At 38.8% G+C, this 19,556-nt stretch overlaps 2 protein-coding genes across 3 annotated transcripts in view; one reads left to right on the plus strand and one right to left on the minus strand.

The window, feature by feature from the left end:
- RRAGD (Ras related GTP binding D) overlaps window positions 1-19,556 on the minus strand; it is an 865,206-nt gene that overhangs the window by 168,068 nt on the left and 677,582 nt on the right. The gene's annotated exons all lie outside the window — the stretch shown is intronic.
- LOC122798281 (WD repeat-containing protein AAC3-like) overlaps window positions 17,980-19,556 on the plus strand; it is a 43,695-nt gene continuing 42,118 nt past the window's right edge. Inside the window, exon 1 of the mRNA XM_044067097.1 lies at window positions 17,980-18,078. Coding sequence (XP_043923032.1) covers window positions 18,045-18,078 — 34 coding nt within the window. The 5' untranslated portion in view covers window positions 17,980-18,044. The remainder of the gene's footprint in view (window positions 18,079-19,556) is intronic.

A 19,556-nucleotide genomic window follows, 5' to 3' on the forward strand; every position in this document is an offset into this window, starting at 1 on the left:
CAATGACTGTGTCATATTTGTACTTGCCATGTAGTGACCCGAGTGCTTGTGTTATGTGGCGGATTCTAGCGCCCGATAGGCAGCTTACTGTGACCCTCTCCTTGTTCAGCCTGGTGAGTGGGACGTCCGTGTGTCTGACTATGGAGTCACCTATGACAAGTATGTTTGGTGTTGTATTTGGCCTTAAGGGCTGTGACTGCTTTACACACTGCTTTTGTGGTTTATGTGTTGCTTGTGGGGTGTCTTGAGGTAGCAGTTGTTTGGGTGTCTGCTTTGGAGGCCTCTGCTGTTTAGGTAAATTTTTACTCAGAGCCTCCGAGTATGTCTTTGTGTGTTTATGTGTTTGATTCAGTGGAGTGGTAGCATTATGTGAGGCTGGTTTTGTGGTGTGTGTAGTTGCCTTCTCCTCCTGTCTGGTCTTGCCAGTCCTGAGTTGAGAGAGCTCAGCCTCCAGTTTGGCTAAATAGCTGCATCTCTCGCAAGTATTTGTGTTATGTGGGAGGAGGAGAGGGTTGTCTGTGTACATGAGGCAGTTATAACATTGCCTCAAGATTCCCAGATTCACCAGCTGGACCGGAGAGGAGATTGACAACTGACCTTTGGACATGCTAGAATAATATTGGGAAATCCTTAATTGAAAACAAGGGCCAGTGGGGAGTGAGGGTGTAGTGCTTTTAATTTTTAGTGCTGACTTATATAATTGCTTTAGTAAGCAAGTGCCAGGTAACTTGAGTGCAATGTGTTACAAGTAACTAAATGCAAAACGACAAACAGTAACTTTCTTTCAAGTGAAACAAGGAAATAAGTACAGTAAGCAATGCAGATATCACTAGTGATCCACAGAAGCTGAGAGGTTGCGTATTAGGTGGAATTAGCTTCCAGGGAAATAACAAGCAAACAAACAACAAGCATATAAACAAAGCTAGATTCAGTAGGCCTGGATCTAGTCTATGCTAGAGCAAACAAGGTGAACCAATTTCAGTAAGATACAGTTCAAATATTCAGGCACTATAAACCTTTAACCAGAAAATTCCCAGCTCAGAAGGGCAGAGTCCAGCCTCTTCTCCCACAAGAGTGCAGACCACGAACCTTCTTAATGTAAAATAACTGGCCTGAAGCCCAAGTGCCTAAACCAGAACTAATACACTTGGACACTGGGCTCTCAATCAGCAGTTCCCAACTTAGAAGGATGAAAGCTACCTGTCCTGCCACCACAGTGCTTGCCACAAACCTTCCTAATGTAAAACAACTGTTCTGAAGCCCAAGTGCTTAATCCAAAAGACTTGAATGATAGCTACACTTTAATCAAGTTACAACCAAGCAGTAATAAATACCATTGAATACTTTAGAGAATGTCTGGATTAGTGCTCAAGTTACACAAACAAAGCTAGATCCAGCAGGCCCGAATCCAGTCTATGCCACAGCAAACAAGGCACCAACTGCAGTAAGGAACAGTTCAGATATGCATGCACTATAAGCCTTTAACCAGAAATTCCCAGCTCAGAAGGGCAGAGTCCAGCCTCTCCTCCCACAAGAGTGCAGACCACGAACCCTCTTAATGTAAAATAACTGGCTTGAAAGCCCAAGTGCTTAAACCAGAATTAATACACTTTTAGAATAACAGACACTGAGTCCTCAATCAGCAGTTCTCAACCTAGAAGGATGTAAGCTACCTGTTCTGCCACAACAGTGCAGACCACAAACCCTCTCAGTGCAAAACAACTAACTGGTCCGAAGCCCAAGTGTTTAAACCAAAAGGCTTAGAATGAGTTACACCAAGCAGTAATAAATACAATTGAGTATTTTAAGATGATGCAAAGAAGTAGGTAAAAACACAAGTACAGTAAAAGCAGATGAAATTTTTTTTTTTTTGAACAAGTGCTGAGATCAAAGAAACAGATTTGAGTGCTGAAACTAGAAAACTGGCTAGTTATAAGAAATAAACAAGCTAGAAGGCTTCCCTCAAACACAGAAGGGCTTGGGGGCTCAGAAGCCTACAAATAGTCTGTACCACTTAACAAGAAAGGCAGGAAATAAGCTTATTTTTTTTTCTATTTCCCAGATGCTCTCTTTGTACACAGTACAGAATATGATCTCACTGCACTCAGTTGAGTGAGCAAGTGAGATGGGCCCAGAGGCAGGCTGAGGGGCGGGCAGTTTCAATGCCACTAAGATTAACACCAAAACAAAAACAGGGCGGGTGGGTGGGAATAACTGAAGAGCAGAATAACTTCAGATAAAAATTCCTTCAACACTCCTTCATACACAGTTTAAATCAATTTAAATACTGTATTTTTTAAAAAATAAGTGCAGAAAAAGGTACTTAAATTCTCTTATACGTCCAGTTGAATATAACCAAGTTTTTAGCTGGCCAAGCTGAAGTTTTAAAGCAGGAATTATTTCACATGCACCAGTTTAAATATGCAAGGACAGGAAGTCAAAGAATGTGGCTACCCCACACCTGTAATTACTAGCAAATAACAAAATTCAGCCAACACTAGCTTTAGTTCAAGTTACTGAAGAGCAGAATAACTTCAGATAAAAATTCCTTCAACACTCCTTCATACACAGTTTAAATCAATTTAAATACTGTATTTTTTAAAAAAGTGCAGAAAAAGGTACTTAAATTCTCTTATACGTCCAGTTGAATATAACCAAGTTTTAGCTGGCCAAGCTGAAGTTTTAAAGCAGGAATTATTTCACATGCACCAGTTTAAATATGCAAGGACAGGAAGTCAAAGAATGTGGCTACCCCACACCTGTAATTACTAGCAAATAACAAAATTCAGCCAACACTAGCTTTAGTTCAAGTTACTGAAGAGCAGAATAACTTCAGATAAAAATTCCTTCAACACTCCTTCATACACAGTTTAAATCAATTTAAATACTGTATTTTTAAAAAAAAAGTGCAGAAAAAGGTACTTAAATTCTCTTATACGTCCAGTTGAATATAACCAAGTTTTTAGCTGGCCAAGCTGAAGTTTTAAAGCAGGAATTATTTCACATGCACCAGTTTAAATATGCAAGGACAGGAAGTCAAAGAATGTGGCTACCCCACACCTGTAATTACTAGCAAATAACAAAATTCAGCCAACACTAGCTTTAGTTCAAGTTACTGAAGAGCAGAATAACTTCAGATAAAAATTCCTTCAACACTCCTTCATACACAGTTTAAATCAATTTAAATACTGTATTTTTTAAAAAAAAGTGCAGAAAAAGGTACTTAAATTCTCTTATATGTCCAGTTGAATATAACCAAGTTTTTAGCTGGCCAAGCTGAAGTTTTAAAGCAGGAATTATTTCACATGCACCAGTTTAAATATGCAAGGACAGGAAGTCAAAGAATGTGGCTACCCCACACCTGTAATTACTAGCAAATAACAAAATTCAGCCAACACTAGCTTTAGTTCAAGTTACTGAAGAGCAGAATAACTTCAGATAAAAATTCCTTCAACACTCCTTCATACACAGTTTAAATCAATTTAAATACTGTATTTTTAAAAAAAGTGCAGAAAAAGGTACTTAAATTCTCTTATACGTCCAGTTGAATATAACCAAGTTTTTAGCTGGCCAAGCTGAAGTTTTAAAGCAGGAATTATTTCACATGCACCAGTTTAAATATGCAAGGACAGGAAGTCAAAGAATGTGGCTACCCGCACACCTGTAATTACTAGCAAATAACAAAATTCAGCCAACACTAGCTTTAGTTCAAGTTACTGAAGAGCAGAATAACTTCAGATAAAAATTCCTTCAACACTCCTTCATACACAGTTTAAATCAATTTAAATACTGTATTTTTTAAAAAAAGTGCAGAAAAAGGTACTTAAATTCTCTTATACGTCCAGTTGAATATAACCAAGTTTTTAGCTGGCCAAGCTGAAGTTTTAAAGCAGGAATTATTTCACATGCACCAGTTTAAATATGCAAGGACAGGAAGTCAAAGAATGTGGCTACCCCACACCTGTAATTACTAGCAAATAACAAAATTCAGCCAACACTAGCTTTAGTTCAAGTTACTGAAGAGCAGAATAACTTCAGATAAAAATTCCTTCAACACTCCTTCATACACAGTTTAAATCAATTTAAATACTGTATTTTTAAAAAAAGTGCAGAAAAGGTACTTAAATTCTCTTATACGTCCAGTTGAATATAACCAAGTTTTTAGCTGGCCAAGCTGAAGTTTTAAAGCAGGAATTATTTCACATGCACCAGTTTAAATATGCAAGGACAGGAAGTCAAAGAATGTGGCTACCCCACACCTGTAATTACTAGCAAATAACAAAATTCAGCCAACACTAGCTTTAGTTCAAGTTACTGAAGAGCAGAATAACTTCAGATAAAAATTCCTTCAACACTCCTTCATACACAGTTTAAATCAATTTAAATACTGTATTTTTAAAAAAAGTGCAGAAAAAGGTACTTAAATTCTCTTATACGTCCAGTTGAATATAACCAAGTTTTTAGCTGGCCAAGCTGAAGTTTTAAAGCAGGAATTATTTCACATGCACCAGTTTAAATATGCAAGGACAGGAAGTCAAAGAATGTGGCTACCCCACACCTGTAATTACTAGCAAATAACAAAATTCAGCCAACACTAGCTTTAGTTCAAGTTACTGAAGAGCAGAATAACTTCAGATAAAATTCCTTCAACACTCCTTCATACACAGTTTAAATCAATTTAAATACTGTATTTTTAAAAAAAAAGTGCAGAAAAAGGTACTTAAATTCTCTTATACGTCCAGTTGAATATAACCAAGTTTTTAGCTGGCCAAGCTGAAGTTTTAAAGCAGGAATTATTTCACATGCACCAGTTTAAATATGCAAGGACAGGAAGTCAAAGAATGTGGCTACACCCCACACCTGTAATTACTAGCAAATAACAAAATTCAGCCAACACTAGCTTTAGTTCAAGTTACTGAAGAGCAGAATAACTTCAGATAAAAATTCCTTCAACACTCCTTCATACACAGTTTAAATCAATTTAAATACTGTATTTTTAAAAAAAAAGTGCAGAAAAAGGTACTTAAATTCTCTTATACGTCCAGTTGAATATAACCAAGTTTTAGCTGGCCAAGCTGAAGTTTTAAAGCAGGAATTATTTCACATGCACCAGTTTAAATATGCAAGGACAGGAAGTCAAAGAATGTGGCTTCCCCACACCTGTAATTACTAGCAAATAACAAAATTCAGCCAACACTAGCTTTAGTTCAAGTTACTGAAGAGCAGAATAACTTCAGATAAAAATTCCTTCAACACTCCTTCATACACAGTTTAAATCAATTTAAATACTGTATTTTTAAAAAAAAGTGCAGAAAAAGGTACTTAAATTCTCTTATACGTCCAGTTGAATATAACCAAGTTTTTAGCTGGCCAAGCTGAAGTTTTAAAGCAGGAATTATTTCACATGCACCAGTTTAAATATGCAAGGACAGGAAGTCAAAGAATGTGGCTACCCCCACACCTGTAATTACTAGCAAATAACAAAATTCAGCCAACACTAGCTTTAGTTCAAGTTACTGAAGAGCAGAATAACTTCAGATAAAAATTCCTTCAACACTCCTTCATACACAGTTTAAATCAATTTAAATACTGTATTTTTAAAAAAAAAAAAGTGCAGAAAAAGGTACTTAAATTCTCTTATACGTCCAGTTGAATATAACCAAGTTTTTAGCTGGCCAAGCTGAAGTTTTAAAGATTTTTAATTTTCTTCTTTTTGTGACTGGTAGAAAGAAGAATCATGGAACCAGTAGGTTGCTCCATGGTAAACCCCAAAAAAGGTGTCAGATTCCTGGGGAAGCCTGGTAGTAATAGTTGATTAAAAAAGGTTTAGTAGTAAAAAGCCTCTTTTCTAGCAAAAAACAGTAGCAAGTACTTGAAGCACTTTCCCCAGTCCCCAAAAGTAAAATAACACAATGTGTACCTCAGAAAATAGTTTTAATTAGTATGATCAAATTCTTTCTTCAAAAGTAAAAAGTAAGACTTCTGTTTAAGTTACTAAAACTCAAGTGGCAGTCCATAATCATAAAAAGTAAGAGTGCAGTTTTTTTTTTTAACCATGAAGGGAACTTATCTGCCTGGCAATGGAAAGTGTTAGTCGAACGTCAGTCCTAGAAAGCCCACAAGAAGACTGCTCTTCAGTGGTAGGAAAGCTCTGAAGGGCTTGGTCCTCAAACCACTCTTTATTTTCCACTTATCATGATCTGACTAATGGTTTGGGTGTGTCAAAGGTGCCCTGAGGTTTTGGAAGCTAGCTGGCTGTTGTATGTTGTGCAGGATACAATCTTTGCAGCTAAGACTACTGAACCAGTGATCACTATGACAAACGTCTGGGACTTAGCTGCTTTTACATACTCTATTCCTGCATTGCACAAGTTTCATTTATTACCTTGAATATGTATCAGCCTAATTATTAGTCCTTACACTGCTCATGTATAAGCTCAATTGTTAGCCATTGCCTAGAACAAGTTAATATGTAAATCTCTGTGAGATAATTATTTCCTTATATTGCATAAGTCATTGTCAACCATGTGTTTGTCTTTGCCAGTCTGCCCCAGTAGTGGTCAAAATGGTTCTTACACCAGCCCATCTAGCTGGTTAACAAAGTTAAATAAATACATACATAAACAAATATTCAGTCTTAACCTTCCAGGTAAAACACACTTATTCAGTGATTTAATTTGTTGAACTGGGTCCACATATTTTTCCACTATTATATAATATAGATTACCATGCAGCAATAATCTGTTTGTTGCTATTATACAATGGCTAATTTCTAGTAAATGTACCACATTTTTGTTTTTCCATGGCTTATCTAAAACAAAGATGTTTGTATGCAGTATTGCCACTGTGTCAAATGCCTTGAACTTGTACAAATATTAAACATTAATTTAGAAAAAGAATACATGTATATGATTCAAAAAACAGAAGACTGGAAATATTAATGCATCACCTGTAGAATTAGCAGAGAATATATTACTGGAAAACAAATACATTTTTACTTAATATTTTACTTAATAATATACATTTCTCAATGAAGCATGCTATGAATAGTATTAAAAAGCCTGCACTATGATACTGGCATATGAAACATATTTGCCTTGCCAATTAACAGTATGTGCCTGGTATCAAAAATGAATTTAAACTTTACTTAATCACTGCAATTCAGTGTTTCTAATAACTTTACTTTGCTCACGCCTCTTAATTGAGGTGTGCTACTTCAGTCCTATAAATACAAGAGCACAAGATTGCTGTAATCCCAACGTTTAAAGCAAAATTTAAAATAAAGTTTAAAGTTTTAGTTTGAAGCAAAATGCATTTTAAAGGAATACTTTATACTCTAAGGGGCTACATAATGAGGCAAATCAAAGAATATTATTTTTCAAGTTCTGTATAATTAATACCTATCTACAATGAATTATATGTACATAATGATGATTTCTACAATTTCTAAGATGAAATATAATGTCAAGTACTGATTTTTCCCTAATATTAATGATGGAACATTTAACTGCGAACTTTATTTTATTTTTATTTTACATTTGTTTACCGGGAAAGTCCGACTGGAACAAGGTCCATTTACAGTGGAGGCCCAGGGAGAAAAGCTCCATAACATAACAGTACAAATACAACAAATGACAAAAAAATTTCTGTACAGAGGCATATATACAATCAGAGCTCCATGTCTTTATATGACAACACATAATCCACGAATGACAGAAAATGTCTATACAGTGGCATATATACAATCAAGAAGATTTTTTGAACCTTAGTTTGATTTGAGCAAGCTTGGTATACAGATAGCATAACTTTGAATTTCCTATTGGTAGTACAAAGCATAAAAATGCTATTCGGGAGATATGTCATAGTGTGAGAAATAGTTTGTGGGACAGTAGTTCCTGATAGGGAGTATTTGAGTAGTACAGAATAGCCGAGGTAAGCAGTGAGGAGATGAGGTGTGGCAAGTTAGGAGGAGAGCAGAAAAGATTTTATGTGATACAGGGACAGAGCCATGATTGCAAGAGGTGTGACTTTAGTGATGTCTTGAAAAGTGAGATGGATGGTGCAGAGGAGATAATTTAGGGGAGGTTATTCCATTCCCTAGCAGTGGTGTGGGAGAACAGACTTTTCCCTGCAGTGTTATTGGCTTTGGTTATGCAGAGCAGGGTTTTGTTGGATGAGCGTAAAGGGCAATTTGCAGAATACTGGTTTAGAAGCTGGTTTAGGGCTGGAGTTTTCTGAGGGTTCCTTATTAAGTTGAAGGTGAGGACTAATTGGTAATAGCTAATTAGCTGAGGGAGTTCTAACCACTGTAGTTGCTTCAGGGCAAGACAGTGATGACTTCTAAAAGTGGAGTTGTTAGCAAATTTTGCAATTTTATTGTAACATGACTCCAGTTTGTTTAGGTCTGTTTTCCTGATATGAATTAGGATTGGTGATGCATACATTAGGGTAGATAAGAGTTGGGTTTGGGCTAAGGAGATTCTAGCTTGGTCCGATAGGAACTGTTTGTGTTTGTATAGGGTTTCTAGTTTATGTACCTTTGTGATGGTTTGTGAGATATGGACATTAATGTTTAGACTGTTATCTATTTCAACCCCGAGCAGCTTTGTGTGAAGGGAGGGGGAGACTGTGGTCCCGTTTTTGGAGGTGATAGTGAAGGTAGGAGGTGTGGATTTGGATTTATTGGGGGTAAAAAGGAGTAATATGGTCTTGTTGGGGTTTAGAATGAGTTGGATATCGGTAATCCATTTTTTTATGGAGCAGGATTCTTGGGTAAACTTTTGAAGAGTGGTTATAGATGGGGCTGTGCAGATTAGGGTGGAGTCGTCTGCGTACTGTATAAGTGATGCATGCAGGGTAGAAGTATGTAGTTTGTTAGTGAAAGTACTGATCCTTGTGGGACGCCTATAGTAGTTGGTAATAGAGGTGATAGTGTATTTTGCCATTTAACTGATTGTTTTCTGTCAGAGAGATAACTTCTAAACCATGAAGTAGTAGAGGGGGTGAAGGATAAGGTTGACAGAGTGTCTAAGAGTAGGTTATGGGAGACCATATCAAACGCTTTTGATAGCTCTAGGAATATGACTGAGATTAATTTTTTGTTGTTTCTTAGATGGTTAATCTGATTGGTAAAGGAGAGTAGAGCAGTGGTTGTGCTATGGTTTGGGCGGAAACCATGCTGTGTGGGGGAGAGGAGTTTATATGAGGATAAGAAGAGCATTGCCTGGGTGTGAATATATTTCTCCAGAAGCTTGAAAAGGGGGGACAAGATAGCAATTGGCTGGTAATTTGATAGTTCATAGGTGTTTCTGCCTTTGTGAAGGGGAATTATATGTGATACTTTCCATAGATGGGGTACGTAGGTTTCTTGTATAGAGTGGTTTAAAATAATTGAGACAGGGTAGGCTAGTGATTCTGCAGCTAATTTTAGAAAATTTGTGGATAAACCATCTGCTGCGAGTGTGGTGGGTTTTAGATTAAAGAGTAGCTTTTTAACTGAAGAGGTTGGTACAGGTGAGAGTATGAGGGTGGGTATGTTAGTTTGTTCTACAGTTGGGGTGGTTTTAGTGTTCTTGTTGGATAGTTGGATAGAAAGTGCGAGGACAAATTCTGTGAAGTGATGGTTGAATTCTGAAGCTATGCTATCATTATCAGAACTGTTGTTGGGAGATGGGGTGGTGGTTTTGCCCGGTTTTAGAAGGGTATTGATGGCCTGCCAGAACTTTTGGGGGTTTCTAGAGTGCTTGTTTTGGATGTCTAAGAAGTAGTTCTTTTTATCTACTTTTGTTTGGGTTTTGGCCTTATTTCGTAGTTCTTGATATTTCTGTCTGTCTTGGATAGTGTTATTCTTTTTCCAGTTTTTCCAGGCATTGTCTCTGGCTTTTATTAAGGCTTTTGTTGTCCTATTTAGCCATGGGGCATAGTTAACTTTAGTCCTGAGTTTCCTGATGGGAGCTAGTGCATTTAGTACATTCATAAAAGTAGTATTAAAAAAATCAACTGCCTGGTCTAAAGGTAGAGTTTTTAGTGGATTCCAGTGCTGTTGCTGGAGCATACCGTTAAGAGTTTGTGGATTGACTTTGTGCTCCTCCCTAGTCTCCTTGAATAGCATGGGTTTGGGTATTTCTGCCTGTTTATGAAGGAGGAATGTGGGGCAGTGGTCAATGTATCAGGTAAGCAGCCCAGATGATAACTTTCTGTGGGGATATTAACTAGTGTCCAATCTACAATGGAGGTTCTACTGAATTTTTTGTCTACTCTGGTGGGTTCTTGGATTAGTTGTGAGAATCCAAATAAGTTAATACGGTTTGAGGGGTTGTTGGAGTTGCAGGTTAGCCAGTCTAAGTTTAGGTTGCCTAGCAGGATGGTTTCTTGGGGTAGGTTGATTGTGGCCCATTGTAGTACCTCTTCTGTTATAGGTGAGTTATTTCCTGGAGGAATATAACTGCAGAGGATGTTGATATCATGATGGTTTCTTGGGGTAGGTTGGTTGCGGCCCATTGTAGCATCTCTTCTATTATAGGTGAGTTATTTCCTGGAGGAATATAACTGCAGAGGATGTTGATATCAGGATGGTTTCTTGGGGTAGGTTGGTTGCGGCCCATTGTAGTATCTTTTTATTATAGGTGAGTTATTTCCTGGAGGAATATAACTACAGAGGATGTTGATATCAGGATGGTTTCTTGGGGTAGGTTGACTGTGGCCCATTGTAGTATCTTTTCTATTATAGGTGAGTTATTTCCTGGGGAATATAACTACAGAGGATGTTGATAGCAGGATGGTTTCTTGGGGTAGGTTGATTGCGGCCCATTGTAATATCTCTTCTATTATAGGTGAGTTATTTCCTGGAGGAATATAACTACAGAGGATGTTGATAGCAAGATGGTTTCTTGGGGTAGGCTGATTGCGGCCCATTGTAGTATCTCTTCTATTATAGGTGAGTTAGTTCCTGGATGAATATAACTACAGAGGATGTTGATATCAGGATGGTTTCTTGGGGTAGGTTGATTGTGGCCCATTGTAGTATCTCTTCTATTATAGGTGAGTTATTTCCTGGAGGAATATAACTACAGAGGATGTTGATATCAGGATGGTTTCTTGGGGTAGGTTGATTGCGGCCCATTGTAATATCTCTTCTATTATAGGTGAGTTATTTCCTGGAGGAATATAACTACAGAGGATGTTGATAGCAAGATGGTTTCTTGGGGTAGGCTGATTGCGGCCCATTGTAGTATCTCTTCTGTTATAGGTGAGGTATTTCCTGGAGGAATATCACTACAGAGGATGTTGATAGCAGGATGGTTTCTTGGGGTAGGTTGACTGTGGCCCATTGTAGTATCTCTTCTATTATAGGTGAGTTATTTCCTGGAGGAATATAACTACAGAGGATGTTGATATCAGGATGGTTTCTTGGGGTAGGTTGATTGCGGCCCATTGTAATATCTCTTCTATTATAGGTGAGTTATTTCCTGGAGGAATATAACTACAGAGGATGTTGATAGCAAGATGGTTTCTTGGGGTAGGCTGATTGCGGCCCATTGTAGTATCTCTTCTATTATAGGTGAGTTAGTTCCTGGATGAATATAACTACAGAGGATGTTGATATCAGGATGGTTTCTTGGGGTAGGTTGATTGTGGCCCATTGTAGTATCTCTTCTATTATAGGTGAGTTATTTCCTGGAGGAATATAACTACAGAGGATGTTGATAGCAGGATGGTTTCTTGGGGTAGGTTGATTGTGGCCCATTGTAGTATCTCTTCTATTATAGGTGGGTTATTTCCGGAGGAATATAACTACAGAGGATGTTGATAGCAGGATGGTTTCTTGGGGTAGGTTGATTGTGGCCCATTGTAGTATATCTTCTATTATAGGGAGTTATTTCCTGGAGGAATATAACTACAGAGGATGTTGATAGCAGGATGGTTTCTTGGGGTAGGTTGATTGTGGCCCATTGTAGTATCTCTCTTCTATTATAGGTGGGTTATTTCCGGAGGAATATAACTACAGAGGATGTTGATAGCAGGATGGTTTCTTGGGGTAGGTTGATTGTGGCCCATTGTAGTATCTCTTCTATTATAGGTGAGTTATTTCCTGGAGGAATATAACTACAGAGGATGTTGATAGCAGGATGGTTTATTGTGGTAGGTTGATTGCGGCCCATTGTAGTATCTCTTCTATTGCAGGTGAGTTATTTCCTGGAGGAATATAACTACAGAGGATGTTGATAGCAGGATGGTTTCTTGGGGTAGGTTGATTGTGGCCCATTGTAGTATATCTTCTATTATAGGGGAGTTATTCCCTGGAGGAATATAACTACAGAGGATGTTGCTAGCAGGATGGTTTCTTGGGGTAGGTTGATTGTGGCCCATTGTAGTATATCTTCTATTATAGGGGAGTTATTCCCTGGAGGAATATAACTACAGAGGATGTTGATAGCAGGATGGTTTCTTGGGTAGGTTGATTGAGTCCCATTGTAGTATCTCTTCTATTATAGGTGAGTTATTTCCTGGAGGAATATAACTACAGAGGATGTTGATATCAGGATGGTTTCTTGGGGTAGGTTGATTGTGGCCCATTGTAGTATCTCTTCTATTATCGGTGAGTTATTTCCTGGAGTAATATAACTACAGAGGATGTTGATAGCAGGATGGTTTCTTGGGGTAGGTTGATTGCGGCCCATTGTAGTATCTCTTCTATTATAGGTGAGTTAGTTCCTGGATGAATATAACTACAGAGGATGTTGATAGCAGGATGGTTTCTTGGGGTAGGTTGATTGTGGCCCATTGTAGTATCTCTTCTATTATAGGTGAGTTAGTTCCTGGATGAATATAACTACAGAGGATGTTGATAGCAGGATGGTTTCTTGGGGTAGGTTGATTATGGCCCATTGTAGTATCCCTTCTATTATAGGTGAGTTATTTCCTGGAGGTATGTAACTACAGAGGATGTTGATAGCAGGATGGTTTCTTGGGGTAGGTTGACTGTGGCCCACTGTAGTATCTCTTCTATTATAGGGGAGTTATTTCCTGGAGGAATGTAACTACAGAGGATGTTGATAGCAGGATGGTTTCTTGGGGTAGGTTGACTGTGGCCCATTGTAGTATCTCTTCTATTATAGGGGAGTTATTTCCTGGAGGAATGTAACTACAGAGGATGTTGATAGCAGGATGGTTTCTTGGGGTAGGTTGATTGTGGCCCATTGTAGTATCTCTTCTATTATGGGGTGTTATTTCCTGGATGAATATAACTACAGAGGATGTTGATTCTCTTTTTGTTTTTAAGGGACATAACGGAGCCTAATGTCTCTGCATTCTGGAATTTGGGAAGTGGGGTTTTTAGTGGCTGGAGGTTGAGTGTATTTTTAAATAAGACTGCAACTCCACCTCCTTTTTTGGTACCTCTATCTTCCCTTAGGATGTTATAGCCTGGGGGAAGAATTTCTTTGTTTTGTGTGGCAGGTTTTAGCCAGGTCTTTGTAACGGTTAGTATGTCTAGGGAGTAGTGGAATGTGAATGCATGAAAGTTACGTAGTTTGTTGGATATGCTGCATGTGTTTATACTGATAATAAGTAGGTCTGACTTGTGTTTCTGGGATAGGATTGGTTTGCATGGACCTGGGTTGGGGTGCATGTCCCCTGAGATTAATAGCCATTTTCTGAGGAATAGTGTGAGTTTTATGGCATAGGCTATATCTATGTGTTTTATGGGCACTGTTAGCTTTTGTGAGGTAGTGTGGTTGCTGGTTTGTGTATGTAGAGTAATGAGTTGTTGTTAAATAGTGTGGAGCATATTACTATATTTGTGTGAGGTTGTGTGTGTGTGTGTGTGTGTGTGTGTGTGTGTGTGTGTGTGTGTGTGTGTGTGTGTGTGTTATGTGGTAGGTAGTGTTTGTTGGTATGTTAGAGTGTATGGATGTGGTGTAAGCTAGAGTGGTGAGAGTTAGTAATAGTAGTCCTAGTATGCCTTGCATGGTGTGGATGGGGTGTACAGAGGAGGTTGTTGTGAGGTGGAGGGTGTGGTGTGGAAGTGGGAGTGGATCTGATGACTGAGGCATGGTAATAGGCTGTTGTAGAGGGGGTGGGGATATATGGGCTATAAGTGTAGGAGCACTGGGGGCGGGTGGGATTTGGCGGCAGGGAGGGGAATGGAGTGAACCCGAAGGGCAAGCAGAGTGAGCAAGAATGCAGCTTAGCCTAAAGATAAGGTAAGGTAAGATTCAATAATAATTAATCTGTGGTTAGCTTCCCTAGGAGGGAGTGGGAAGTTGTAAATATAGAATGGGGAGTATGCTTTAACTAAATGTTCCACCCAGCTATGGAAATAAGGGTGGATTAGTAGAGTATGTTCCTGCTGAGTGGCCAACTTCATTAAAGCTCTCAAAGTTAGAAGCTGAATGGAGCTCAATGCAGCTGTGCTCACCTCACAAAGATGGTCACAAAGTAAGAAAAAATTGTTAAAAACAAATTCAATGACATTCACCTAATAATTAATTCTACTGGAAGGCTTGTGTTTACAAGTTGAGATTTCCCAGGGCTGATTTGAGCTTTAGCTGAAAATTGCTTCAGAACTGAAGGAGGTGGTGGTGGTGGTGGTGTGGGGTGGGCACAATCCCGAGGCTTGTGGATGGCCCAAGCAAACTGCAAAAAGAGAAAGTTCTAAGAGAAATGGAGACAATTAGGAGAGTAGAGGATATTAGTCAGAGAGTGATGGAAGGATTATCAGAAGACAGAGTCGGTACAATAAGTAGGTACATAGATAAATGTCTGGGGAAAAGTAAAGAATCACAAAGAATAGGAAACGGTGCCTAGGCAGATCATTACAAATTTAACAATGTACTAAGTCTAACAGGTTAAAGTAGCACCATAGTTAGGTAAGCTACTGGCTAGAATGTGTAACAAATGCTGTGTTTCTGCTTTTCAAATACCAGATAAACAACTGTATGTTTCTGCTTACAAATACCAAGTATGCTTCTGCTTACAAAACCAGTTAGAACTGTAGTTAGTTGAGATGCATATTAATAGGTTGCAACCAACACTGTTTCTGCTTTTCAGATACCAAATAAACTGTATTTTTCTCCCTACTATATGTTTCTGCTAACTAATACAATGGAACTGTAGTCAGGTAACAAATACTGTTTCAGCTTTTCAAATACCAGATATCAAATAAACAAACTGTATGTTTCTCCTTACTGATAGCAGGTATGTTTCTGCTAACCAATACCAATTAGAACTGTAGTTAGGTAAGATATTGGCTAGAATTTGTAACAAATGCTGTGTTTCTGCTGTTTGTGTACAAAACAAACAGCAACTGTATGTTTCTGCGTATTAATACTAAATGCAACTACAGTGAAGCAGATATCAAAAGGAATTGTCTATGAAGCCAGTCTAGCTTCCTAGGTAAGTTTAGATATGTAAGCAAGCATATACACACTGGATTAATCACCAAGCTCAACACATACAATGAGCAGTAAAAAAAAGCATCACAGTTTTGTCAGACTATACACTCTACATAGCAATAATAAATGTAGTACTAATATAAACCAGCATAAAAATCCATGTAAATTATGACAGCAAACAGACAATGCTAAAAAGGCATATGCATATAAAAAAACAAACAAAAAAAAAAAACAGCACAGACAGCAGACTAAGGGAAGCTCTTTCAGGTTGGGACTATACTACATTTTAAAGATGGCTCCCAAAGGAGTGGGTATTGATATAGCCTCCTATGAGAATGGCTCGGGGCGGGGGGGGAGGGGGGGATAGCAATTATCATTGAAATTGGGTGGTTAGAAGTGGTTGCAGAGCAACCCCAGCAGGAGGGATTCCAAATAGAAAAGAGAAAAAAAAAACAATCAGGAGTCAGGAAATGTAAGTAAGACAATACACTATGTTATAGCTTTTCAGCTTACAGAAACCAAATGTTGCTAGCAAGCTCTTTAAGGGTGAGTAGATCTAAGGGAATTGGGACTGAACTAAAGGTTTGTTTTGGAATAGTTTTAACCTTAGACTCTGGAGCTCACCTGTTTGTATACAGAGGGAATAAGGAACTTGTACAATTAGTAGAGTATGTTCCTATCGAGTGGTCAACTTCATTAAAACTCTCCAAGTTAGAAGCTGAATGGAGCTCAATGCAGCTGTGCTCACCTCACAAAGATGTTCACAAAGTAAGAGAAAATTGTTAAAAACAAATTCAATGACATTCACCTAATATTTAATTCTACTGGAAGGCTTGCATTTACAAGTTGAGATTTCCCAGGGCTGATTTGAGCTTTAGCTGAAAATTGCTTCAGAACCGAAGGTGGTAGTGGTGGTGGTGAGGGAACAATCCCGAGGTTTGTGGATGGTCCGAGCAAACTAATAATTAATTCTACTGGAAGGCTTGTGTTTACAAGTTGAGATTTCCCAGGGCTGATTTGAGCTTTAGCTGAAAATTGCTTCAGAACCAAAGACGGTGGTGGTGAGGGCGCAATCCCGAGGCTTGTGGATGGCCCGAGCAAACTAATAATTAATTCTGCTGGAAGGCTTGTGTTTACAAGTTGAGATTTCCCAGGGCTGATTTGAGCTTTGGCTGAAAATTGCTTCAGAACCGAAGGCGGTGGTGGTGCTGGTGGTGGGGGGGCACAATCCCCAGGCTTGTGGATGGCCCGAGCAAACTAATAATTAATTCTACTGGAAAGCATGTGTTTACAAGTTGAGATTTTCCAGGGCTGATTTGAGCTTTAGCTGAAAATTGCTTCAGAACCAAAGGCGGTGGTGGTGAGGGCGTAATCCCGAGGCTTGTGGATGGCCCTAGGAAACTAATAATGAATTCTACTGGAAGGCTTGTGTTTACAAGTTGAGATTTCCCAGGGCTGATTTGAGCTTTAGTGAAAATTGCTTCAGAATCGAAGGTGGTGGTTGGGGGGGGGGGGCACAATCCCGAGGTTTGTGGATGGCCCTAACAAACTAATAATTAATTCTACTAGAAGGCTTGTGTTTACAAGTTGAGATATCCCAGGGCTGATTTGAGCTTTAGCTGAAAATTGATTCAGAACCGAAGGCGGTGGTGGTGGTGGTGGGGGTGCAATCCCGAGGCTTGTGGATGGCCCGAGCAAACTAATAATTACTTCTACTGGAAGGCTTGTGTTTACAAGTTGAGATTTCCTACGGCTGATTTGAGCTTTGGCTGAAAATTGCTTCAGAACCGAAGGCGGTGGTGTTGGTGGGGGGGGGGGGGTTGCAATCTCGAGGCTTGTGGATGGCCCGAGCAAACTAATAATTAATTCTACTGGAAGCCTTGTGTTTTCAAGTTGAGATATCCCAGGGCTGATTTGAGCTTTAGCTGAAAATTGATTCAGAACCGAAGGCGGTGGTGGTGGTGGTGGGGGTGCAATCCCGAGGCTTGTGGATGGCCCGAGCAAACTAATAATTACTTCTACTGGAAGGCTTGTGTTTACAAGTTGAGATTTCCTACGGCTGATTTGAGCTTTGGCTGAAAATTGCTTCAGAACCGAAGGCGGTGGTGTTGGTGGGGGGGGGGGGTTGCAATCTCGAGGCTTGTGGATGGCCCGAGCAAACTAATAATTAATTCTACTGGAAGCCTTGTGTTTTCAAGTTGAGATTTCCCGGCGCTGATTTGAACTTTAGCTGAAAATTGCTTCAGAACCAAAGGCGGTGGTGGTGGGATGCAATCCCAAGGCTTGTGGATGGCCCGAGCAAACTAATAATTAATTCTACTGGAAGGCTTGTGTTCACAAGTTGAGATTTCCCAGGAAATTACAAAAAAGTATGACAATTTTAAATTAAGGTTAATCACAACAATTCAATAAGTTTGTGACAAATCCAGAATACAGGTAATTCATGTCTATTCTCCTGGAGCCTTTGGTGCCAAAGTGAAGACCTGTACCAGTCTTGATCTACAAATGCTTAATTCATCCTTTTATTTAGTACTACAATAAATACATGAATTAATTTGATTATTTCTTGTTTTGTTACAGATTTTCCAGACTATTTTGTATTAGTAACTGATTTAACGAATCGCAAACATCAGTTAGACATTAGACAAGATGGAGACAGACAGCAGGAATGACATGCTACATGGTAAGATGATAATCATATTTTTTCAAAAGAAAAACATGAAGCATTCAGTATTACAATGCATAAAATATATTCACATATGTACGTCTATGTATAACTCTTTGATTTGTATTGCATGAAAGAAAGTCCTCTATGCCTCGAGGACTCTTAACCACAACCCTCAACTAGTTTGCCTTTCAGCTGTCAAGGCATATTCAAAAGTTCATCTCCGAACAGACTTCTTCCTTTTTTCCCACTTGATTACAAAGTGTCACAGTCCTTCTGTATTTGGACTTTTTTGTTACTTATGTATATGGTACAGCTAGGAGATATTGTTAAAGGGATAGGATGACATTATTACTCTTATGTTGATGATACCCAGTTATTTGTCTCTTTAACGCTAGGAGTACACATTGCCCCAATGTCTTTATAACAAATCACAAAAGCCATTCTTAATTGGATGATGAAAAGCTGACTTTGACTCAGTCCTATCAGCACTATAACCGTGACCCTTCATGCCACGTGCAAATCTTCCACAGCAACTACCTTTCACCTTGCTATCATTCATGAAGGAAAATGTCTCGCAGTTTGTGTCTAAGGTGCATAATCTGGGTGTAAGTCTCAGTTATAGGCTTACATTTAAGAACCAGTCTGCCACTGCTGTAACCTGCAATTACCTTCCAAGGAATATCACCTGTCTTAAGCATCTCTTACCACCAGGTGACTGATCTGTTGTGGTATACATTTGGTCACTTTATAACTGGACCTTTGTAATATTCATGACTGGTAACAGGTGATGCAGAACTCTTCTGTAAGGTGTTGATTGTTTCATTCTGTCATATAACACCTGTACTACAGACTAGGTGGTAGCTACTTGTGAAGTGCATAGTAATTAGAATAGTTCTTTTGTGGTTTGTCTAACCCTACATGATTTAGGTCCTGTTCATCTGGACAAAAAAAAATCTATCTACCAGTTCAAGCTGTACAGTCAGCTTCCCAAGGACTGCTAACTGTCTCGATGCAGCTTCATGCCTCTAGCATAAAGCATTAGCTTTTTTCTTAGCTGGTGCTAGACATGTGTGACCCACTACCTTGGCAGCACCATGTGTGCCTCATTGGAAAGCTTTAGACAGGGCCTTAACAGGTACCTTTTCCACAAGGCCTATAGCAATTCTGATGGTAATTTTAACATTATTTGCCTAGAGTTCTTATGTTTGGAGTATCATTTAGATGGATGGATTTTACTTTTCACTGTCTGTGATGTGTCTAGCTGTAAATATATAATACTGATTGAAAATGTTACTCTCAATGCACTTATGACATGTCTGTGTGTTTGTGTGTGTGTGTGTGTGTGTGTGTGTGTGTGTGTGTGTGTGTGTGTGTGTGTGTGTGTGTGTGGTGTATGTACATATGTATAATCTAAAAAAAGACCAATCAAAACACATACATGAGATGAAATAAATTCAATAACAATAACCACTGTTGTCATAAAGATGTGAAAT

Source organism: Protopterus annectens, chromosome 1.part0 (genome assembly GCF_019279795.1).
Source record: "Protopterus annectens isolate FY-2018-M chromosome 1.part0, PAN1.0, whole genome shotgun sequence".
In the NCBI taxonomy this organism is placed as follows: Eukaryota; Metazoa; Chordata; order Ceratodontiformes; family Protopteridae; genus Protopterus; species Protopterus annectens.